Genomic DNA, 25,266 nt, shown 5'->3' on the forward strand with positions numbered 1-25,266 from the left:
CTATAATCAGCACCTCCTTGTGGCTGGTGTCAACAAAGACAACATCAGGTGTATTTGGGATGTTGGAAAAAACATCATTGGCAAAACCAAACCACTCTGGTAACACTCTGGCATGCTTGTACATAACTGCGCTAGATGGTAAGATGTTTTGTACTGTATCAGACACAATGTCCACAATACGGTCATGACGAGCTATGTACAGGTGTTTGTATGCATTGCATCCATTTGTTATGTGTGCAATGGACTCTAGGTGTTGTGAATCCTGATGGTTTAAACAGAATGGACTGTGAGTGTGGGGATACCAGGTGGACAGATTGTACTTGGTCGGTAATACCTGCAGTCTTGCTTTGATGGTGAATTTCAGAACATCCTCACCAACAGCGACGTTCTTAAACACTGAGTGTGAGACTGAGTGGTCAGCGAACTGCAAACAGGCTAGCTTTCCCTGTAGTCTGAGTCCACACCAGTGCTGCCTGATCTCAGACTGCTTCAGGCTGAGCAGAACCCTCCTTGCAGAGTCTCTGTGCAGTCCGACAGTCTCTTCCTGCGGTGTTGTGATGTCGGCCTTCACAATCACACAGGGGTCTGTGATCACCTCATCAGAGACAGGGACTTCAGTCTGTGTGTTAAGTTCTGTCCATCTTAGCTGAACTCCAGTCTGGTTGCAAAGGTCATTGAGATCCGGCCAGTCAGACCAGACCCCGAAGCCCTTGGCCTGGGAATCCAGTTTCCCAGAGTCTTTCCTCCTGAAGCCGAGGAAGTCGTTCTGGTGTGCGCTGGCCAGGGGGATCTTCCTTCTGCGTAGATCCAGTAGGAGAGAGGCCCTGGCCATTTCTCTAACGGTGGCATCGTCATTGTTAAGCATGTGGAGCAGGTGGGCTAGCCTGGTGGCTATGTAGGTCCACTCGACATTGGGGACTCCCAGCCCTCCCTCTCCACATGGGAGAAAGATCATGCCCCGTGTGGAGTGTGTGTTGAGGCCCGCACGCACACACACACAGACAGACAGACACATACACACACACACACACACACACACACAAAGAGAGACAGACAAACACACAGAGACAGACACACACACACACACACACACACAGAGACAGACACACACACACACACACACACACACGCACACACACAGAGAGACAGACAGACAGACACACACACACACACACACACACAGAGACAGACACACACACACACACACACACACACACACACACACACACAGACAGACAGACACATACACACACACACACACACACACAAAGAGAGACAGACAGACAAACACACAGAGACAGACACACACACACATACACAGAGACACACACACACACACACACACACACACACAGCACCCCCCCCCCCCCCCCCCCGCGCACACACAGAGGCACAGTTAGTTAAATAAACTCCTCACCCCCAGCCACAGGCAGAGAGGAAGTTCCCATTGCTCACCACAGTCATGTGGGAGCGGGAAAAACAATCATTCACCAATCCAGCCTTACCCAAGCCTTACCCAGCCTTATCAGTTTATGAATTTCTCCTCCTGCTTTGGCTTTGAATGAAAACACCACAAATCTTTTATTTTTTTGGGTTTTGTTTTGCCAAGAAATTATGATCCGATTAATTTTGTAATGCATTATTCATGCTGGGATATGAGATCAGGGGGATTTCAGCCCGGCCGCCTATTCACACAGCAATATGTTCCGGTCCAGTGAGCTAGCTCTACGCTACGCCTGCTTGTGCTGTTAGCTCAGAGAGATGAGACATTATCACTGCTGTACCGCTCCCCCCTCCCCTCCTCCCTCCCCTCTCTCCCTCCTCCCCTCACTCCTCTCTCCCTCCTCCCCTCTCTCAAAGCGCTTTTGAGTTGCATTTCATGTACGAAAGGCGCTATATAAATAAAGCTTTACTTACTTACTTACTTACTTACTCTCCCTCCTCCCCCTCTCTCCCCCTCCCTCCTCTCTCCCTCCTCCCTCCCTCCCCTCTCTCCCTCCCTCCCCTCTATCTCCCTCCCTCCCCACCCTCCCGTCTCTCCCTCCCTCCCTCCCTCTCCTCTCTCCCCCCACCGCCCCCTTTCTTCAGAGGGCAACCATAATAAACAATCTGACTGCTAGGCTTGTATGGGTGGGGGGGGGGCGTCTGCATGGCGTCTCCATGGTCACCATTGATCACACGAGATACACGAGATATCCCACCTTCGTCCCACCTCCACAGAGGGTGAGGAGGGTGAGGGGGGTGGTGGTAGTGGCGGTGGGGGGGACGGGGACGTGGTGTTCTGCTCCAGCCTCTGTCAAGACAAGCTGCTCTCAGGTTAACACTAGGACAGCCGTGCCTGTTTTACCTACTATAAGAGCTGCCTTGAGGGTCAAATGACCATAGTCTTTACAATGGGAAGCTGCTACTTACACAACGACCACTAGTTGGTGCGCCGTCTTGTAAATTAGCCTGCCTCCTACACAGAAAAACTAGCATCAAAATAGCTTTATACTAGCTTATCCTGATGTGATTTAGCGTGAAACTGTAAGGATACTGGGTGGTAGAACGCACATATCTAGGAAAAGTACTGAAAGGAGGGTGCCTGAAAATTGATCGATTGCAAAGATTTAAAACAAAATCTTTCACTCACTTAGTTAAATGACCCCCCCCCCCCCACCCACGGCTGTTCTAGTGTTAACCCCTCCACCGCCCCCCCAGCCTGAGCTCTCTGACCTACCACATTAATTGGCTGCTTGCTGAGGGACTCCGGGGAGCTCATTTCAGATGTGGCTAGTGTACTGCAGGGGTTTGTAGTTGCCAGTGATCCCCCCCCCTGGGGAATCGTAGCACTGTAGAGGAAAAGAATCACTCTCATCACACTTTCTCTCCATCTCCCTCTCTGTCTGTGGTTGTGAGGATTTGACGGTAGAGTTCTCTGCTGTGTGTGTGTGTGTAAACCGTTTGGAGAAGGTTTAGCTGGGTTTCATGGTGGTGACATGCGGTGTCAACCTCCCTGAGAGAGAGAGAGAGAGAGAGAGAGAGATAGATAGAGAGAGAGAGAGAGAGAGAGAGAGAGAGGAGAGAGAGAGAGAGAGAGAGAGAGAGAGAGAGAGAGAGAGAGAGAGAGAGACGCGAGCCCCTCAGGTTTGACATCAGAACGTTTGATGTTTGTGTTCGTGACAGGTTTGATGTTGACGTAACGTGCGGGAAATGTGTTGAAATTAGAATATAGATAGTAGTTTTCTTTGAGTCTGAAACCGGGCTAACATTTACTGTGAAGTCGCTAATGAGTATCGTTGGTTGCTAAGGCTTAGACAGGTGCACTGCGCGCTTGAGCTAGTCGCTAAGGAAGTTACGAAACCTTCAGGTCTCAGAAATATCAGATAGAATGTGTAATTACTCTAAGAGAAGAGACGTGGTACTCCACACTCGTTAGATGTGTCTGGTCTTTATCAAAGAGTGTTTCATAATAGATTATACACTGACTGAACAACTGTCCTTTCCCTCCTTTCTATCTCTCTCTCTCTCTCTCTCTCTCTCTCTCTCTCTCACTATCTCTCTCTCTAACTCTCTCTCTCTTTCTCCCTCTCTCTCTCTTTCTCTCTCTCTCTCTAACTATCTCTCTCTCTCTATTTCTCTCTCTCTCTCTCTTCAATCATTACTCTGTCCCCCCCTCTCTCTATCTCTCTCTTTCTCTCTCTCTCTAACTTTCCCTCTCTCTCTTCATTACTCTGTCCTCCCCTCTCTCTTTTTCTCTCTCCCTCTCTAACTGTCTCTCTCTCTCTTCATTACTATGTCCTCCCCTCTCTCTCTCTCCTTCTCTCTCTAACTATCTCTCTCTCTATTTCTCTCTCTCTCTTCATTACTCTGTCCCCCCCTCTCTCTATCTCTCTCTTTCTCTCTCTCTCTAACTTTCCCTCTCTCTCTTCATTACTCTGTCCTCCCCTCTCTCTTTTTCTCTCTCCCTCTCTAACTGTCTCTCTCTCTCTTCATTACTATGTCCTCCCCTCTCTCTCTCCCCCTCCCTCTCTCTCTCTCTAACTAACTATCTCTCTCTCTCTTCATTACTCTGTCCTCCCCTCTCCCTCTCTCTCTCTCTCTTCATTACTTCTCTGTCCTCCCCTCTCTCTCTCTCTCTCTCTCTAACTTTCTCTCTCTCTCTTCATTACTCCCCCCCCCCCTCTCTCTCTTCATTACTCCCCCCCCCCCCCCCCCCCCCCAGGTAAAGGAGACGTGTTTGGAGACGTGTTCTGGAAGGAGACGACCCTCGCACACGCGTGTGCCAACGTGCGAGCGCTGACGTACTGCGACCTGCACGTCATCAAGCGGGAGGCGCTGCTAAAGGTCCTGGAGTTCTACACCGCCTTCGCCAACTCCTTCTCACGCAACCTGATCCTCACCTGCAACCTACGCAAGCGGGTAAGACTCCCTCCCGCAGCTCTGGGGCCTCTCTGTGGTCCTCTGGGCTCCTCTGTGTTCCTCTGTGGTCCTCTGTGTTCCTCTATGGTCCTCTGGTCCTCTGTGTTCCTCTATGGTCCTCTGGTCCTCTGTGTTCCTCTGTGGTCCTCTGTGTTCCTCTGTGATCCTCTGTGTTCCTCTGTGTTCCTCTGTGGCTCAGCTGGGGAGGCTGTAGCTCAGGAGGTAGAGCCGGCATCTAATGATCGCAAGGTCGGCAGATCGGTGGTTCGAACCCCGGCTGGCCACATATTGAGGTGTCCTTGGGAAAGACACTGAACCCCAAATTGCTCCCAATGAGCGGGCCGGCGCCTTGCATGGTAGCTTGCTGCCATTGGTGTGTGAATGTGTGTGTGAATGGGTGAATGAGAGGACGTTGTAAAGCGCTTTGGAATAAGGCGCTATACTATATAAGTCAGTCCATTTACCATTTAGCTGTTAGAGCATGGCACTAACAACGCTTAGGTTGTGTGTTTGAACAAGTCGGCAACCAATCAAAATGTTTCCAGACTTTTATTCAGAAATGTTTAAATAAATTTAAACTTTGTTGAAAATCAATGACACACTTGCTAGTCAAGCCAAAACATTGCAATGCAATGGATTCGGTGAGTAATCCTCCACTACTACCTTGTTAGTGTTTCAACAATGTTTTTCAGAATGAAAAGGCAGAACATGAAATTGGTTGCCGACTTGTTCCCGTTTTCACCAGCTGCAGTCACATAGGCTATACTGAAAAGTGTGTGTATGTATGTATGTATGTATATGTATGCATTCACAGCAGTGTAAGTCGCTTTGGTCAGCGAAATGGCATATTAGCAACCACATAGATGCAGGCTTCTCACACCCTCCCTCTCCTCTCTCCCTCCTCCCTCCCCTCTCTCCCTCCCTCCCCTCTCTCCCTCCTCCCTCCCCCTCTCCTCACCTGCAAGTGCTTTTTGTAGCCTTTTTGCTTAGATGTTTGTATGTTATATCCACCCATCCAAAGAAGAAATATGACAATTCCCTTCCCACATTATTAGTATCGATTAGAAAGGTTTATCATGTATCATTTATCTCTCATGACCTCAGCACGTCTGTGTACAGTGTATGACGTTTATATAATGAATTATATATACAATACCAATACCCTCATTACTGACCGTGGCCTTTAGCTACTCGTGAGCTTAGAATTATAATGTTCTATCTCCGTTTAGGGCAGTTCAGAGATATTGAGCGTCAACGTTTTTACATTCCACATGTTTTGTGAGTTGGAACCTTTGTATTTTATTAATTACTAACTCAAAAGTTTCAACATTTAAAAAATAACACCACACAGGCATTAGTAAACACCTAATGGATCAGATTATGTAAAAAAATAAATTTTGACAAAAATGGAGATAGAACCTTATAATTCTAACGTCACGTACTCTCATAGCATGTGGTCTCATATTAGCATGTGGTCTCATATTAGCATGTGGTCTCATATTAGCATGAGGTCTCATATTAGCATGTGGTCTCCTCTCTGTGTGTGCCTGGCTCTCCCCTGCACCAACCCAATGTGTGGAGTGTGTGTGTGTGTGTGTGTGTGTGTGTGTGTGTGTGTGTGTGGAGGGTGTGTGTGGAGGGTGCGTGTGTGTGTGTGTGGAGTGTCTGTGTGTGTGTGTGGTGGTGTGTGTGTGTGCGTGCATGCGTGTGGAGGGTGCCTGTGCATGCGTGTGTGTGTGTTGGAGCGGTGATTGAGACCCAGTTCCGTGACCCCTTATCTCATTAGTCACCACACACACAAACACACAAACACACACACACACACACACACACACACACCACACACCACACACCACACACACACACACACACACACACACACACACACACACCATGCAGAGAGCTGTCACACAGAGAGAGAGATGTCACAGAGTCTGACAGGGATGACGGGCTGTCCTGTCCTGTATTTGGGTCAGCGCTGAGCACGGCAGGTTCTGGCAGGTTCTGCTTGGTATTCTGTTATGGAAAGTAAACCCAGTACCTCGTTACCTCAGGTTTCTCCTTCAGAACAGAGGATGTGTCTGTCTGCTGAGACAGCTAGCACTGTAGATGCAGAGAGACAGTCTGCTAGAGACAGCTAGCACTGTAAATACAGAGAGACAATCTGCTAGAGACAGCTAGCACTGTAGATACAGAGAGACAATCTGCTAGAGACAGCTCGCACTGTAGATGTGTCTGCTAGAGACAGCTAGCACTGTAGATGTGTCTGCTAGAGACAGCTAGCACTGTAGATGTGTCTGCTAGAGACAGCTAGCGCTGGAGATGCAGAGAGACTGTCTGTTATAGACAGCTAGCACTGTAGATAGAGAGACAGCTAGCACTGTAGAGACAGTCTCTCCGAGGCGTTTGTTTACAAGAAGTAGTTCAGAACAGAGGACATGACTGTCTGCTAGGGACACTACTCACTGTAGATGCAGAGAGACAGTCTCTCCAAGGGTGTTTGTTTACAGGAAGTACTTCAGCAGATGTTATCGAGGGACACCTTATGTCATCTCAAAACAACGCAAAGTTTTTCTTTCTCAAATTATTTGGTTAATGAAGTATTTGTGTGACTGTGTGCGTGTGGTAGCAGATGCTCAAGCTGTTTGTCCTTTCTGTCCCTTCTTCAACCAAGCAAATGATTCGACCGAAAAAGAAGAAAAAAATGAATGATTTGAAACGGCTGGAACACTAAACTCTCACCAAGCCTTGTTACCAAGTGGAGAGGGAGGCAAGGAAATGCGCTTTTAAAAAACGTCTTGCTGACAGTCGTGTTTTAACGGCATGCTGTGAATTTTTGCAGACGAAAGCACCTTGCTGTTGCATGGCTGTTTGTGTGTGAGTAAAGCTGAGCATTAAGCTTTAACCTTTTTCACCTCGCTACTTTCCACGCTAGGCCACCGCTGCTGCTAGGCTTTTAGACTTGTTACCTGACTAAAGAAAGCTATATTTGATATATTTGCTTTTCAAAAAAATTGTAAATCTGCTGTTTTTCATTCTTACTCTGAGGTGACAGCGTTTGGTATGCTAAGGATGTAGCTTATCTCTGCGGCTCTGCACTGTGGGTATGGAAACGTTGAACAGGTTCTAACATTGCTCGATGCTACTATATGATATCTTCTGTAACAGACCATGTCAGTAGAGAGGTGCCTTTAGATCTAATCCCTTAAACATGTAAAGCCCAAGGCAGTCTAGCCTAAAAGCGGTTTTTCAGTAGTATTAAGTATTAGAATTTCCAATGTACAGGTACACAAGTGTAATAATTAAAATACCACCGCTCATCCGTGATCAGACTTTGCTGAGGTGCTGGAACTGAAGAGTATCAGTAGAGTGCAAAGTAACAGCATCCGCACACTCAAACACTGTGCAAAAGTTGAAAGCTGAAGAAGGTCTATGACCGAAAGCTTGCAATAAACTAGTGTGTTTGAGTGTGCAGATGCTGTTATTTTGCACTCTACAGGTACACAAGTGTAAAAATCTTTGGTTTAGGTTCTTCAACATTGGCATTGCAGGAAGATATAAAATCACAATAATAGAGTAAAGTAGAATAAGTAAGTAAGTAATAATCAAGTGATAAAGTGATGGTAGTCGTACTACAGCGGAATCAATAGTGCAAAACTGCTGTGCAAAGTACAATAAGATGGAATGCAATATGATACAGTACAAGTAGTCAAACAGTCAGGTAGTGTTCAAGTAATCAGGTAGTGTGCAAGTAGTCATATAATGTTTATTATTTTTGTAGCGTGAGTGTGGTTGGTTTAGAGTGGACAGTCTTGTTTTCTTCCAGTGCATTTCCCCAGCAGCCTGATTGCTTGAGGGACATATCTGTTTGTCAGCCTCTGGGTTTTAGCCCCGAGGCTACGGTACCGTTTTCACAATGGCAGTAGCTCCAACAGATTCTGATTGGGGTGGCTGGGGTCCTTCCTGATAAACTGTACGTGTCCTGGATGGAGGGAAGCTCAGATCCGCTGATCCTCTCAGCTGTCTGCACTGCCCTCTTTGCAGTGTTTTGTGGGTTGGGGCAATGCAGTTCCCGTACCAGGCAGGGATGCAGCCTGTCAGGAAGCTCTCGGTTGTGCCTCTGAAGAAGGCCCCTAGGATCTGAGGCCCTAAGCCGAACCTTTTCAGCCGCCTGAGATGGAAGAGGCGACGTTGTGCTTTTTCCACCACCTGGTTGGTGTGTTCATCCCAGGTACAATATGTATTCCATACTATTTGCTGTGGTCTTAAATTAAAGAGGACATTTGTACCATATTGAATCAAGAGATTCTTGAGTTGAACTTGAGTTGAAATGCAAAGATAATGCATTATTTACAATGAAAGAGAGCAAAATATAACTAAATGCTGTGTTTGTTTTTACAGTTGTGATTCAGAGATACTCCCTAGGTATCTCCTATTCACCGATACAATATTACTTTTCAGTTATTCAGAAACGGCCCCTAGTGTCAATTATGAGCTCATGCGCATTGCTGGGCTCCCATTCAAAACTGCTCTAGAATAGACTCAAACTGTTGCTGTTGAATTATAAAGACCGATCCATATTGTTGCCAAATCAGCTCAGAGGTGCAACATTTGTAAACAGCACGCGCACCACCACAGAATGTGATTACTGTGATATTTCATTAATTAAACACAGGGGCGTCCACCACCACTAGGGTAAAGTTTTACTGCAGTAATTAAAGTTGTGTTTCTTGCTGTTGTATATTTATGATTAACATAAAGAATTATATTGATTATTCTTGGGTTAAAAGCCTATTAATGGTGAAAGAAACAAACATCTAGAAGACAAGAAGGGTGGAAAACGTGTTTTGTGTTTGTGTGCAAGTGTGTGTGTGAGTGTCTGTGTGAGTGTGTGTGGGTGTGGGTGTGCACATGTGAGTGTGTGCTTGCATGTGTGTGCGAGTGTGTGTGTGTGTGTGTGTGTGTGTGTGTGTGTGTGTGTGTGTGCGAGTGTGTGGGTGTGGGTGTGCACGTGTGTGTGTGTGGGTGTGCACGTGTGAGTGTGCGTGCATGTGTGTGAGAGAGAGAGAGAGAGAGAGAGAGAGAGAGAGAGAGAGAGAGAGAGAGAGAGAGAGAGAGAGAGAGAGAGAGAGAGAGAGAGAGAGGGAGAGAAGGCAGGGTAGGGTAGAATGCATGAAAGGGAATGATTGAATTCCAAGAGACTGGAGGTAATGGTGGTGGTGTTCATGATGTAAGTAAAAGGTGCATGTGTGTGTGTGTGTGAGTGAGTGTGTGTGTGTGAGTGTGTGTGTGTGTGTCTGTCTGTCTGTTTGTCTCTGTGTGTGTGTGCGCGCGTGCACTCGCACGTGTGTGTGTGTCTGTGTGTGTGTGTGTGTGTGTGTGTGTGTGTGTGTGTGTGTGTGTGCGCGTGCAAAGCCGTGGGGGCGATGGGGAGGGAGATGAGGGGAGAGAGAAGGAGGAGAGGAGAGGAGGAGGAGAGGAGGAGGAGGGGAGAGGAGGAGGGGAGATGAGGAGGGAGATGAGAGGAGAGGAGTGGAGGAGAGGAGGGGAGATGAGGAGGAGAGATGAGGAGAGAAGAGAAGGAGAGATGAGAGAGGAGGAGGAGAGAGGAGGAAAGAGGAGGAGGGGAGATGAGGAGGAGAGAGAAGGAGGAGATAGGAGGACCAGAGAGGAGGAGGGGAGAAGAGGAGGAGAGGAGATGAGGAGAGGAGATGAGGAGAGATGAGGGGAGAGGAGAGGAGAAGGAGAGATGAAGAGGGGAGAGAGGAGGAGAGATGAGGAGGAAGGGAGAGGAGGAAGAGAGATGAGGAGGAGAGAGGAGGAGGAGAGAAGATGAGGGGAGAGAGAGGGGGAAGTCAGCCATGCAGAGTCTCATTTTCTCCATGCCTGTTCTGTCTGGTAAATAATGAATCGCTGAACTTAAGAGGAAAACTGACCCAGTTATCTTTCTGGAGAGGAGAAGACATGCAGGGCTGCCTGAGGGACAGGCTGGGTGGGGGGGGCTTTGTGGTGTGTGTGGGTGGGTGGGACAGGCTTGGTGGGTGTGTGGTCTGGGTTTGTGGGTGGGTAGGCAGACTTCAGGATGGACAGGAGCACACATACAGTGTCCCTAACCTGCTTGGTGCTTCTTAAGACGGTTCTTCTTCTACATCGAGCTACTAGTTCATTGTCATCCGGTGTGCGTGTGTGCATGTGTGTGAGTGTGTGTGTGTGTATACGTGTGAGTGTGTGTGAAGACATGTGCGTGTGTGTGTGTGTGTGTGTGTGTGTATACGTGTGAGTGTGTGTGAAGACATGTGCGTGTGTGTGTGTGTGTATACGTGTGAGTGAATGTGAAGACATGCGTGTGCGTGTGCGTGTGTGTGTCCACCCTCAGCAAGCACGCTCACACACTGTGACTACCGTAGGAGGGGGGGTAGGGGGGGGGTGACAGGCAGGATTACCTCACGCCCACTGAGACGGTCCCCAGGGTAGGAGTAGTGGTCTCTCATTCCCGTCTGGGTCCCCCCCACCGCCTCCCCACACTCCCTAGAGCCCTAGAGAGAGAGGGAGAGAGGGGGGGAGAGAGAGAGAGAGAGAGAGAGAGTAGGAGAGAGAGAGAGAGTGTGGCTGGAATGAGGCAGAGAAAGAGAGAGAGGAAGAAGAGATGGAAAAACAGACAAACAACCCACCTCACACTCCTCCTCCTCCTCCTCCTCCTAGCTCCTCGTAATCTCCCCCTTCTTGTCAGTAAGTCTGGATTATCTCACTATCGCAGGAAGGTGAGCCTCAGGTATTAATATGTCACCGTAGGTTAACCAGGTGCATGCTGGGGGTTGAGTTAGTGTCCTGTGTTTCCGTGTGATGAGAGCAGCACAGCCAGAGAGAGAGCACCCCTCCCACGGAGGAGGAGGAGAGAGGAGGAGAGAGGAGGAGGGTAGAGGAGGAGGAGGAGGAGATGAGGAGGAGAGATGAGGAGGAGGAGGGGAGATGAGGAAGAGGAGAGAGGAGGAGGGGAGAGGAGGAGGGGAGATGAGGAGGAGGAAGGGAGAGGAGGAGGAGAGAGGAGGAGGGGAGAGGGGGAGGGGAGAGGAGGAGGAGAGAGGAGGAGGAGAGAGGAGGAGGGGAGAGGAGGGGGAGAGGAGGAGGGGGGAGGAGGAGGAGAGAGGAGGAGGACGGATGAGGAGGAGGAGGGGAGAGGAGGAGGAGAGATGAGGAGGAGGAGGAGAGAAGAGGAGGAGAGAGGAGGAGGAGAGAGGAGGAGGAGAGAGGAGGAGGAGAGAGGAGGAGGAGGGGAGAGGAGGAGGAGAGATAAGGAGGAGAGATGGGGAGGAGAGAGGAGGGGAGAGGAGGAGGGGAGAGGAGGAGGGGAGAGGAGGAGAGAGGAGGAGGAGGAGATGAGGAGGAGGAGGAGGAGGAGAGGAGGGGAGAGGAGGAGGGGAGAGGAGAGAGGAGGAGGAGGAGATGAAGAGGAGAGGAGGGGAGAGGAGGAGAGAGGAGGAGATGAGGAGGAGGAGGAGGAGATGAGGAGGGGAGATGGGGAGAGGAGATGAGGAGGAGAGAGGAGGAGAGAGGTGGAGGAGAGAGGAGGAGGGAGGAGGAGAGATGAGGAGGGGAGGAGAGTGGAGGAGGAGGAGAGATGAGGAGGGCAGATGAGGATGGGGAGGAGGAGGGGAGAGGAGGAAGAGAGAGAGGCCCACTCTTCTTCTGCAGCATCCCACTTCCTCACGCCCCGGTGTCCTCTGGGAGATAAATATAACTCTGTATCAGAAAAATCTAATCAAGAGAGGAAGCGATGAGACCACCTATCAAGACCCCAACTCCCCCCTCCCCACCCACCACCCCCAGCAACCAGAATGAACTCGACTACTAGGCAATAATACCCCCCCCTCCTCAACAATCCAGGAATCACACAATTTACCTCAGCATTCTGCTAGCTACTTTAGGACTACCTTTTAACACTAGGACAGCCACGAGGGGTCATTTGTGAGTAAAGAAAATGTTTATATCTTTGCACTCGATCAAATTTCAGAACCCTCCTTTCATGACTTTTCCTAGATAGTATCCTTACATTTTCAAAATCACATCAGGATAAGCTAGTATAAAGCTATTTTGCTGTTTTTCTGAGTAGGAGGAAGGCTAATTTACAAGCGGCCAACAAGTGGTCGTTGTGTGTAAGTAGCAGCTTGAGGATTGTAAAGAGGGGGTCATTTGACTCCCGAGGCGGCAGTAAAAAAGGCACCTACTAAAGGCTGTGTTAAAAATAGCATTTCCAGTTGATGTGATGTGGTGGTGATAAAAATGCACAACTGTTTCACTGCAGTAATATCGTGTTTTTTTTTTATCGCTGAGTGCTCTGCATAATTTAAGACTTGTTCGATGGCCTTGTGTGCTGGCAGCTGCGGATTGAAGTTGAAGTGCAGCTTGTTGGACTCGTTTCCCTCAGCCTGGTTGCTGAGTCTGCTTGGCCAATGCCACTGTAGGACTGCTAATTGGATTAATGTTAACATCAGCACCTGGAAAAGAGGAAGGGGGGGGGGGGGGAATTAACTACAGCTTTTTAGATTCTCGTTTTCGGTGTAATGGGGTTGGATAGACAAGCGCTCGTACCTGGGACGTTGTTATTACCACGACCCCCTCCACGGCTTTCACGTACCTCTGCGATGATGACTAATTAGTGTGTGTGTGTTTTATGTTTCTACAGAGCCTGCGTGCGTGTAGTGACAGTTTAATAGCTTTTTGCTGCGCTGGCAGAGTGTGACCTGTTACATAACAGCGTGGCTCCTCTCTGACAGGCTTGTTTGTCTTTCCTAAAGACCCCAGAGCGAATCTGGGCACCGTGCGACACACTGGCTCGCTAGGCTAATGGAGAGACCAGAGACCACAGTGACTAACCAGGCAAGGAGAGACCAGGCTAGGAGAGACCACAGAGGCTTACCAGGCTAGGAGAGACCACAGCAGACTAGGAGAGACCAGGCTAGGAGAGACCAGAGAGACTTACCAGGCTAGGAGAGATCACAGTAGCTAACCAGGCTAGGAGAGACCACAGTAGCTTATCAGGCTAGGAGAGACCAGGCTAGGAGAGACCAGAGAGACTTACCAGGCTAGGAGAGACCACAGTAGCTAACCAGGCTAGGAGAGACCACAGTAGCTTATCAGGCTAGGAGAGACCAGGCTAGGAGAGACCAGAGAGATTTACCAGGCTAGGAGAAACCACAGTAGCTAACCAGGCTAGGAGAGACCAGAGTAGCTAACCAGGCTAGGAGAGACCAGGCTAGGAGAGACCAGAGTAGCTTACCAGGGTAGGAGAGACCAGAGTAGCTTACCAGGCTAAGAGAGACCACAGTAGCTTACCAGGCTAGGAGAGACCACGGTAGCTTACCAGGCTAGGAGAGACCAGGCTAAGAGAGACCACAATCCATGAATGGGTCCAACTAGTTGATGATTCACACACACAGTTCTGAATACAGTCAGGCACAAAACAAATGCACTAAACATCCATTAAGAAATAATGTAGAGCCACATTAACACACACAACAGGAGCCACATTAAAGCAGAGGAAGAGGAAGACATCAAACAAGGAACAGTAGGAAGGCGGTGCAGCCTGTTGTGACATTGGCAGAGAGGGAGACAGAGAGAGGGAGAGAGGGAGACAGAGACAGCAGCGATGAGGAAGAGATAGAGACAGAGTTCATCATCACTCTCAGCTTATCCCTCCTGGGCCGTACAGGGTATTGAGTTTGCTAGATAGGGCAACACACATCCTCTCTTTCTCTCTCTTTCTCTCTCTCTCTCTGTCACAGACTGGGTGAAGACAAGCCCAGAGCCCAGACCAAAACACACCCCTGCAGTCATGAGGACATCGTCTGTGTCTGAGAGGGGATTTAGTAGTTTAATGACCCACATATTCATTCAAGCATTGTGTAAAGTTAACAGTGTAAATATAACATTGGCGTTTGTCTGTTGTTCTATTTCGAATCTTACTTTGATGAAGGGGACAAGAGTTGAATTGGTTTGTACTCCAACTGCCTTTTACAACCAAGCTTTGAATTCTGAAATTCCGAAAATAGTGTCACTATACCTGCTGTATTCTGGTAGAACTGGGACAGACACTTCATAGGGTTAAGGATTGGAATAGGTTGTCTGTTTTTAGGCTTTGATTATCAATTCACCCCTGCTGCACTCCTCTCTCTCTCCCATCCCCAGCTCCAAAGTGCTGCAGGCCCCTTTTCTTTCCAACTGAATAATAAATGTGACTTTTACGTGCCCATATTGCTTGTTTGAGTTTTGGATCAGTGTTTCTATCTTCTTATAAGGAGAAGCTAATCCCCTGAAGGCAAAGCTGCTAATTCTCCTCCTCATTAGCATAATGCATTCTACAATCTGCATACTGAACTCTGCGTAGGGAGCCCCATCATTCACCCCAAACCACCCCAAACAGGTGCAGTACCCAAACCACCCCAAACAGGTGCAGTACCCAAACCACCCCAAACAGGTGCGGTACCCAAACCACCCCAAACAGGTGCAGTACCCAAACCACCCCAAACAGGTGCAGTACCCAAACCACCCCAAACAGGTGCGGTACCCAAACCACCCCAAACAGGTGCAGTACCCAAACCACCCCAAACAGGTGCGGTACCCAAACCACCCCAAACAGGTGCGGTTCCCAAACAGGACTTGACATTTAGCTTTTTCAGGTACTTGTCCTTCGGACAAGTGAACTTATCTTTTACTTGTCCGAGAGCTCAAGTTACTTGAATTTGGTTTTGGAATGTGGTGTACTTTCTGAATGGTATGTACATAAAACATCCATTTGGGTGGTTTTGTGTTCTTTTAGCTGCCAGTTTGTGGTTATTCAGGCTCTCCTGTGTTGTTAAGGGTGCTTTAGGGTTGTTTGAGGTGATTAGCAGGACTGTCTGGGAGCTCACTTTAAACCACCGTGTCTCTATTCACTAATAATAATAATAATTATTATAATAGATTTCACAGACACAGAGCTATGTTTTAGTTTTTTTCCTGATGAAATGAAAGCATTGATAGAGAATGATGTAATCTATTCACGTACTCTGTGACTCACGACTCACTCTCGCTGATCTCCATCTCTCTCTGTCATGTTTAAATCATATGACGTCTCACCTTCCTGAGGACGATGTGTGATAACTCAGACAGGGGGACAGGAAGGAACGTGGTCTGCTGGGTGATTTGAAGCTGTCTTGTGTCACTGTGTCTCTGGGTCCTGAGTGCCTCTCACCAGGTTACAGTAATAGAATAGGTCCTTCATCGTTCATTCATCATCATTCATCACTATTGATAGAATTGGCGGTATTGTTGCTGCTACACATCTGAAGTAGGAGTCTGAAAAGGTAATAATAATTGGTTCAAGTGGAAATTCAGCCAAATAAGGGATAATGAGTCACGCCAAGCATAACCACCATGGCAACCTTAACCACCATGGCACCCATAACTACCATGGCAACCATAACTACCATGGCAACCATAACCACCATGGCACCTATAACTACCATGGCACCCATAACTACCATAGCAATCATAACCACCATGGCACCCATAACTATCATGGCAACCATAACTACCATGGCAACCATAACTACCAGGGCACCCATAACTACCATAGCACCCATAACTGCCATGCCAATCATAACCACCATGGCAACCATAACCACCACAGCAACCATAACCACCATGCCAACCATAACCACCATAGCAACCCCATTTCAGTCAAGTCTTTTCCGAGCCTGACTGGACAACTCAAAGGGACAATTCAAGAAAGCGGGAAACACACTTAACCTGTCAATCAAAACAAGACGTTGACTCTTAGATTTACCAAGTATTAATCTTTTATTACTTACTTTACCAGAACTAGAAATAACAACCTACTTCAAAGTATTTCCCTTCAAGCGGTAGCAACATTTATGTCAAGAAGATGTATTTTTTTCTTCTAATATGATATTCAAGCATGAACCTTTCTCTTAATACCGATCTGCTGACTCATTCTGCGTTTCTTTCGAGGCTCACTGGTTGTCAAGAGTCGAACTAAGCTGTTGAGCTCATGTTGTGTATACTGTATATTCATTGCGAGCGGAAAAACACCAGAGCACACAAGGGAACGTTTACTGTGTCTGGTAATGACAAATTACACAATTCTGCTGTCCCTGAAAGTGTAGGAAGTCAATGATTCATCACACAAATGGACTGTTCAGGAACATCCTAAGTGTCTTAATGAATAGCGATGGGCCTCTGGATTACAAACCCAAAGCTCTCTCTCTGCAGGTGTTGTGATTGACGATTGACTGCCTTTCTGCTTCCTCCCTGACCCCCCCCCCCCCATGGCATCCTCCCTGCTCCACCCCGGCACCCCTGGCCCCCCCACACCCCTCTCTGCCTCCTCCCTGCGCCCCCCTGGCCCTCTCTGCCTCTGAGTGGGGGAGGGACGTGGGAGGAGGGATCCATATATCCTCTCTCTCCCCCTCCTCTTCCGCTCCTCCCCCTCCTCTCCCCCTCCTCCTCTCCCCCACTCCTCCTCTCTCCTGGCGCCAATTTAATACTTAACACCCACACACGCCTACCTACCACTGTCAGCTTGCGTCGGAGACCGTTATTATTTTAGCGAAGAATAACACTTATCGTCCGCGGCTGGCTGAGATCCCTGTCATTCCCGGTGTAATTAGTGTCTAAGGAGTGCCGTTGGAAACACAGGCACGACAGGCACAGGTCGAACCCTAGAGAAAGGCACAGAAGAAGCGCCGCTGGGTAATTTAACAGACCCCCCACAGCACTTAGAGGCGCGTGAACGTGCTGCCTTGTGGGGGTTCTGGCTCGTTACAACAGACGGATAGACACTTGATGGGACAGATTTCCTATTTTGGTAATTTTTTCACAGATTTTTTCAGTAATAGAATGAGAAACAGTAATGATGATAGACTTTTGAGGCCATATTTCATATTTCTTTGTTGTTGTTTGAGTTTGAGATCAGTGTTCTGTCTTCTGATACTCTCAGCCGATCCCCTTAACACTAGAACAGCCATGCCTTGTTTAACTACTATAAGAGGCAGGTCCGGCCCTAGGACTTTTGAAAGACTTTTTAGGCCTTAAGAAAGATTTGTAGTGTGCCCCCCCCCCCCCTCCGACATGTTTTGTTGACGGGGTGATTGATTTGATTGATTGATTGATTTATTTGGGTAAAAAGTACAGACAGTACATCCCAGAGGATAGCATGTAAAAGTGTAATCGAACGTGGTCCCCGTTGGTAGACAAGAACAACAAAACAAAAACAATATAAAAACAGTGGGTTTGGGGGGTTTGGTGGTCAGTGGAGTTTTTGATTGAAGGGTATTTCGTTGACAGGGGTAGTAGAGTTGTTTTTGATTGACGGGTGGTTGTTGTGACAGGTTGTGGCCCTGAGCGACCGCAGCATAGACTGCTTATGCCAGCGGCTGGCCCTGCTAAAAGGCAACTAAAAACAACCCCAAACAACAGGCGATGGATAATTTAACAGATCCCCCGAAAGCACAGGCACTTAGAGGGGACCTGAATGTGCTGCTTTGTGAATTCTGGCTGGTTACACAAACAGGCTGGCACTTGTAGATCGACAGTGGTACTATTTTTGTACATTTCCCAATTTTTTGGGGGGGGGTTTAGCAGACGCTTTTAATCCAATTACAGGGACATTCCCCCTGGAGTAACTGAGGGCTAAGTGCCTTACTCAAGGGCACACTTAGTGGTGGTGGTGTTTCAGGCGGGATTTGAACTCACAACCTTCCGATCACCATTCCAACTCACTATCTCCCTAGACCACCACTACCCCACTTACACCTCTAAATATGACTATTCTCAGTACTTACTACAGTAAACGATATTTCTGGAATGATAACAAGTTTTCTGTTTATGTTTTTTTCGGTGTCTGTGCTGCTGCAGGTCATCTTCTGTAAGATCAGTGACATGATATTCTTGATTGATTATTGTTTATATCCTGCTTATTCTATTATTGATCTTGTATTTCTACTTTTTGTATTCCTACTTCTTCTAATTTTTGATTTAGTATTTCTGCTGCAATGCCAATGCCTAATTGAACCTGTTACCTAAGAATTTTACTCCTTGTATCCGTACATTGATGTAATAAAAGCAATGGACCTATCGCTAAGCCACGCCCCCTTTGAAAACTCAGACAAACAAACAACGCTTCACTGACAGTGACTGACTGACCGACCGACCGTGACTGAATGACATTCAATGACTTACAATGGTGGAAGTTGGCAAATTTCTAATTTACCACAGCAAGTAATAGACATGTTTTTTAAAAGATGACAATAATATTTTGTCTAGAACAGGGGTCGGCAACCTTAAATGTTGAAAGAGCCATATTGGACCAAAAAACTAAAAAACGAATCTGTCTGGAGCCGCAAAAAATGTAAAGCCTTATATAAGCCTTATAATGAAGGCAACACATGCTGTAAGTGTCTATATATTAGCCTACTATCAAAATAGTAGGCTACAAATACATAAGTCTTAGCACATATGCATACAACCGAATGCAAACGTATTGTGCTTTACAAAAGTGAAACACTAGGATAGCGTAAAGGGGGTCTGGGGGGTCCCCCCCAATTTTTTTTTTAACAGAGTAGATGCAATTTCGTGTATTCTGGTGCCTTTTAACAAGTGGGTTGATACTTTTATCTGGCTATACTAGCCTGAGAAAAAATATGGATAAGTTTGTAATTTCATCCGGAGGAAGTGAGCAAACCAAGAGATCGTCAGCCAAAAAATAGACAAATCTACAGACTGTAGACTACAGTACCAAATGAAAACTAGCCTCCCTCGTCCTCTTTTCACTATTTTAAGTTAAACCCTCTCAGACCCACAGGAACGCCGGCGCTCCCAAATATCATACCTTCTTTAGAAGTTCATAATTCGGAAACGGTTTGAGCTAAAGACAAGCCGCTTTTTGCATTTAAAAGTAGGCAAATAGCGCTCACCGGGAAGCTCCCGTTCATCGATGTGCGTCGCCGATGTCCGTCTATAAATCTAGCCACAAAGTTGTAGACAATGTGGATAGTTTCTTGCTTTGCCTGCCGCAGTACTTCGTCAATCGCTGGGGATATAGGTCTACTCTTGAAAAAAAACTGTCACATCCAGTCTCATGTTGGGTCCAGTCAAAATACTAGTCATGTGCCAACATATCCGAATCCTATTGGCCCTCGTACAACATTACAGCGTAAGCAGGGAGTTGTAGTTCAAGGAGAGACACCGCGGCAACGTAAAAAATAAATAATCGTTGTTAATTTCCATTTGTGGTCAAAGCCACAGGGAGCCACTGAAGATGGGCAAAAGAGCCGCGGGTTGCCGACCCCTGGTCTAGAAGCTTCTCCCCATCAGATATTAGCGAGTTGTTTGTCCGAGTTTTCTGCCTGTAGTGACTTTTGCTGTGATATGATTGGAACATTTCTATTTTGGGGCGTGGCTTAGCGATAGGTCCATTCTGATTCTGATTCTGATCTGATTCTGATTCTGTCTGTGCTGCTGCAGATCATCTTCCGCAAGATCAGCGACGTGAAGAAGGAGGAGGAGGAGCGTCAGAGGCAGAAGAACGAGGTGCAGCTCACCATCCCCCAGGACCACCCGGTCCGCAAGCTCTTCCAGAAGTTCAAGCAGCAGAAGGAGCTGCGCAACCAGGGAACCGCCGCTGCAGCAGCAGTCGTGCAGCAGCACCTGGACCTGGAGAAGAACCAGCTGCAGGTGGAGCAGCACCACCACCACCACCACCACCTGCACCCGCGCAGCCTGCAGCTGTCCCACAGCATCCTGCAGCACTCCCTGCCCCTCAACGTCCAGAGGCCCCTCCCCTCGCTTCAGAACGGGGCCCCCCCTCTCTCCGGCGGCGTGTGCTGCAGCGGAGGCAGCAGCGTGCTGACGGTGTCGCAAGTTACGCCCATGCAGACACAGACGTCCCTGACCTACGAGACGCACGTCAAGCAGAACAACCACGACGTGCTGGAGATGCACCCCAGCCCCCCAGTGGGGGTGGTGGGGGGGCTGGCGGGGGTGGGGGGGGTACTGGGGGAGCCCCCGGTCAGGCTCAAGGTCAGCAGCAGCCCAGCTCTGGTCAAGTCTGTCAAGGCCTCCGGGGGGGGGGGCTGGGGGCGCCTCAAAAACTTGACCACTGCCCCGCCACCGTTGGAGGTGAAAAAGGAGGGTCTGAACAACGTCCCCAAAGCCGTGTCCGTGGAGATGCTGTCCCAGGAGGGCAAAGGTCATGACGGGGGTGGGGGGGGCAGTAGAATCGAGGACAGGGGGGAGGAGGACGACGGGGGCGTGTCTAAGATCAACCCCCTCCGCAAGACGGACTCGTGCGACAGCGGCATCACCAAGAGCGAGCTGCGCATTGACCGGGCGGGCGAGGCCCGGACGCCCCTCCAGCAGAGCCCCCTCCCGGGGTCCCCCCACCCCTTCTTCTGCCCCCCCCCCATCATCCCGGAGACCCAGACCCTGCAGGCCTCGCTGCAGGAGACCAAGCAGGAGCTGCGGGGGGACATCCAGGCGCTGGGGGGCCGCATGGGCGCGCTGGAGACACAAGTGGCCGAGATTCTCAAACTCCTGTCGTCGGAAAACAAGAGGGGGGAAAGGAGGTCACCCTCTTCTCTTTCGCAGGGAGGGGGGCGGGCTGTCGTCTCTTCTTCTGACCCCAAAACAACCAAACCAACCAGGTGCCAGGACATCTTCACCGTCTCTAGACCCGTGTCCCCCGATCCGGAAAGGAGGGGAGATGATGGACAAGTGTGAAAAGGAGGGGGGATAGAGGGTAACCCTCTCACTCACTCAGGGGGGAGGCTGGTGGAGGTCAGAAATCGGAGGGACGGGCTCATTGTAAATGCATGGAATTGATTGATGATTACGATGAGCCCCAATAAGCCTCCGGTCCTCCAGTTTCTACCTCCGCCAGCCTCCCTTCGATCCCGCTTTATGACTTAACTTACTTAAACGTTTGCACACAGACTTTTTTGGCTCTTGTGGTCCGACAAGAGAGTTCTACTCCATGAGTCAGACCCTTTTTTGTGATTGTAAATACTTGATCATGTCTATGCATGTCCAGCTGGATTCTGGCCTGTCAAAGAAACAAACTATGACTCCATTTACTTATTGCCTGTACATTATGCAGTTGACTGCATGCACAGTAATTTAAAGAGAACGAATATTTTATTCCTATACACTATATATATATGTATATATATATATATATATATATATATATATATTAGTGTATGTATATATATATTAATATTTTTAATCATTGATGATTTATTATATGGACATTCAGGGTTTGCATATTGAAGTACCATGGTTTACTGGAACATAGATTCACATTGATACACATTGATACTTGTCCAAGGGGTTATGTTACTGTGGGTGCGTTCGTATATACGCTCTCGAAATCTGCTCTGCTGGTTTCAGAGTGCTCTGGTTTTCAAAGTCATAGAGTGCTCTGAAATCAGTTCAACGGTCAGTTAAAGTCTTTACAAACTAACTGTAAACATGGCGGACACCAACGATAACATTACCATCATTTCTCTCTTTTACATTATCATGTTAACATTGACGTTACCTTAGTAAATACTCGTTAACTAACGTTGCCATTTTCATCTTACGTTAACTCATCCCATGTATCAACATGATTATTACCTGTTTTGGACAACCTTTTTGGACTCACTTTACAAATCTCTACAGTATTCGCGGCCCACTCAGGCATTTTACAGATGCGTAAAAAAAAACTGGGTGTCCAGTATATCCTCCAGGAAATTTCCCACTAGTGGCGTTGAGGCCAAACCATTTTTTTTCGCCTGCACGCGCATGAAACGCGCACGAGCGCTCAAAACAACGACGTAATTTCACCAAAAACTAGAGGGAGCGTGGCAAAAAAAATACAAATAAATAGCGGTTAAACCATTAAAGCCGAGCGGCAATGTTTTATATAGCAGGTGATCAAATACCAAGATCGTAAATGTTGTATGTGTTCAATATTTACGACCAAATATCCTTATGTGTGTGGGCAGCTCCCGACTCCTGACTAGGGTTGCCAGATGGGCTCTGTTTTTTTTTGTGGAATTAGTGGTTTTAGACTGTGGTTAGGGTGGAAAATGTCGATCCCATCTGGCAACCCTGTTCGCGAGTCCGATTGTGACAGGGATGGAATGTAGCCAATCAAGAAGCGAGCTGACTTCTTCTTTTCGGATGGAAATATCAGCGCGCACCACACACAATACGATCAAGGCTGTTCAATCCAAGATTTTTTTATCTTTTTAAAATTAAAACGTTTTTGTAACAAAAAAACGTCAATAAAACCATTTTTTTGCCCATGATTTGGTGGCCCACTTGCAGTACTCTCGCGGACCACCAGAGGGCCGCGGCCCATAGGTTGGGAACCGCTGCTCTAGACTACCAATCAAGCCGCAACCATAACATGTTGCAACGACTTGCTCCGCCATTTTTAGATTGGAATGTTCAGACGCTCAGACAAACCGTCTTTTCAGTCACAGCGCTCTGAATTTCCGCACCCCGGGTGCTCTCCGGTGCTCTCAGAGTATATTTATGAACGCATCCCTGTATGTTTTTGCCCATGAGAAAGAACCGAAGTGCAGTGTAATAATACTCTATAATCTCCAGACACAAAAAGCCCTAAATCTACTGTAAGTTAATAATCTGTTGGCCTTGGTCAGTCACAGTCTGTTGCTGCTGACATTTACTTCTATTTTTGATGGGAAGTGTATCCTCTTTCACTGTCTACTTTGTTAGATATTTCAGAGTCGGCCTGTTCGTTTTTCTCCTTGTGTTTATGCATCATTTAGGTACAACACAGTATAATGTACCTCTGTTGCTGTTACGGCTAACGTTGAGTTTCTGGTTCACCTTGCCTGACTCTGGCGTCATGCATACTGCACTCTAATAATGAAGTTAAGAAGTTTGAGTCCATGACAGCATGACTTAAGGGACATAGTTTATTACTACACTTAAATATCCACTCAACCCCGAGGCACAGGGCCCCCCGGTCCCTACCCACAAGGCAATCTTTCCCTCCAGCAGTGATTGTGTCAAAAAGCCCCCGGTTTTATTATTGAAGAGGCAATGTGGCGGACACCTTCACTCCATTAAGAGCTCACTATCTCCAAAAAATAATAAATAATAATACATTTCTGAAAGACTTCTTCTAAATCTTCATGTTGAGGAGCAGTTGTATGCCCCAGAGTACAGTACACACACCCACACATAATACGGTACTCTCACACACACAGACACACACACACAGACACACACACACACACACACACACACAGAGGCATGTGAACCGCTCCTCTTCATCTGATGTTCTGATGTTCTGATGATCGGGCGCGCTCAGGCCCCAGAGGGGTTTCTCTGCAGAAGCAGATCAGTAGGCCCGTCAGAACAGAACGCCAGGCGTATAGCCTAGGAGCTTTAAGTCCTCGTACCAGCGAGGCCGCCTCTCCTAGAATGAACTCCACACACACTGTAGCACAGCGAACACACACGCTCGTGTTCGACACGGAATCAACCCCCCGTAGTCGTGACTCATACACTAGTACTCTGTGTTAACTCAGAGAGACTTTTACTTTAACTTGCCAATGCAGATGTCTGAAAGATATTTTACTTTTATTTTTTACTACAAAGTTTATGGTTAATAATAAGAATATTATTGAATATCGCAAGCTATGCAACCTGTGATTTTCTCTTGACACTTGAGGGGGGAGAGCTGTGATGCTCTCTGACACTCGTTTGCGATCACAGTTCTACTAATGAATACCTGCGTGGTGCAGGCACGGCGCTAGAAACAACACCCTGGGGGGTGGTGGGAGTAGCAAGGCCCATGGGAGGGGTGGGGGAGGGGGGGGCAGGGGGTCGATGGAGGTAGCGGTAGCAAAGCAGATAGGGGGCGGTTGTTAGCGGTAGCAAATCAGACAGGGGGCGTGGGAGGGGGGGGGGGGCTTGTTTGCGGTAGCAAAGCCAATTGGAGGCGGGGGAGCTTGTTAGCGGTAGCTTATTAGCGGCAGTGGCTACAGTATGTGCAGCGCTAAGTAGATAGACATAGTATATGGACCTATAGTAAACACAAATATGACATTAAACATTCAAACATTAACCATTTTCTGACAGAAAAAACGTTTGATCAGGTGGGCAAGAAGCACGTTTGGGGGGGGCTGAGCCCCCCCCCCCCCCCCTTCTCCCCCCTGCCCATAGCCACCGCTGCCCTTGGTACGGTGTCACATTCAGAGTCGTCCACAGATATAAACAACATCAGGATGTCAGTGGTACAGTAGCATTCAGCTGAGGGGTGGATCTGTGTATATAAGTCACCATACTGTAACATTCTTGTATGCATTACAATACATGCCATTATGAAAGTTTTATTCTCAGCAGCTGAACTTAAACCTGGACAGACTTGAGGCTCATACAGGGACATGGGCGCTGTCCAGCAACAGCAGCAGTCGTAGCAGCGAGATCAGAAGCGTGAGACAGGGGGTGTCCCTCATCACCGTTTTTATTCGACACGCGAATGAAGACGATCTCCTGTGACCCGAGCACGCTCTCTTCCTGTCTGGGAGCTTTCATCACAGGAAACGCATCTTTCATCACAGGAAACAGCATCTTGTGTCGTACTCAGCCGCTGAATGTACCGCACCTCTCTCTCTCTCACACCTGGCACCGATCACTCCCTTCTCCTCTCCAGATGAAGAACTTCCTCCCTCAAGTCTCTCTCTCTCTAGCTCTCTCTCTCTCTGATTGTCACCTGAGCATGCTAATGTACAGCCGTCTCTGTGCTGACTGACTGATTGACTGTAGCCCCCCCCCACCTCCCGGGGG

The 25,266-nt window shown here is 48.0% G+C and overlaps 1 protein-coding gene across 1 annotated transcript in view; it reads left to right on the plus strand.

The window, feature by feature from the left end:
- kcnh5b (potassium voltage-gated channel, subfamily H (eag-related), member 5b) overlaps window positions 1–21,177 on the plus strand; it is a gene marked incomplete at both ends in the record, with an annotated part of 66,915 nt that extends 45,738 nt beyond the window's left edge. Inside the window, 2 exons of the mRNA XM_080522398.1 lie at window positions 4,205–4,401; window positions 19,924–21,177. Of these exons, the coding sequence (XP_080378524.1) occupies window positions 4,205–4,401; window positions 19,924–21,177 (1,451 nt within the window). The remainder of the gene's footprint in view (window positions 1–4,204; window positions 4,402–19,923) is intronic.
- Between the last annotated feature and the right edge of the window lie 4,089 nt (window positions 21,178–25,266).

The sequence above is a fragment of the Nansenia antarctica genome (genome assembly GCF_963989245.1).
Source record: "Nansenia antarctica genome assembly, chromosome: 1".
NCBI classification, from domain to species: domain Eukaryota; kingdom Metazoa; phylum Chordata; class Actinopteri; order Argentiniformes; family Microstomatidae; genus Nansenia; species Nansenia antarctica.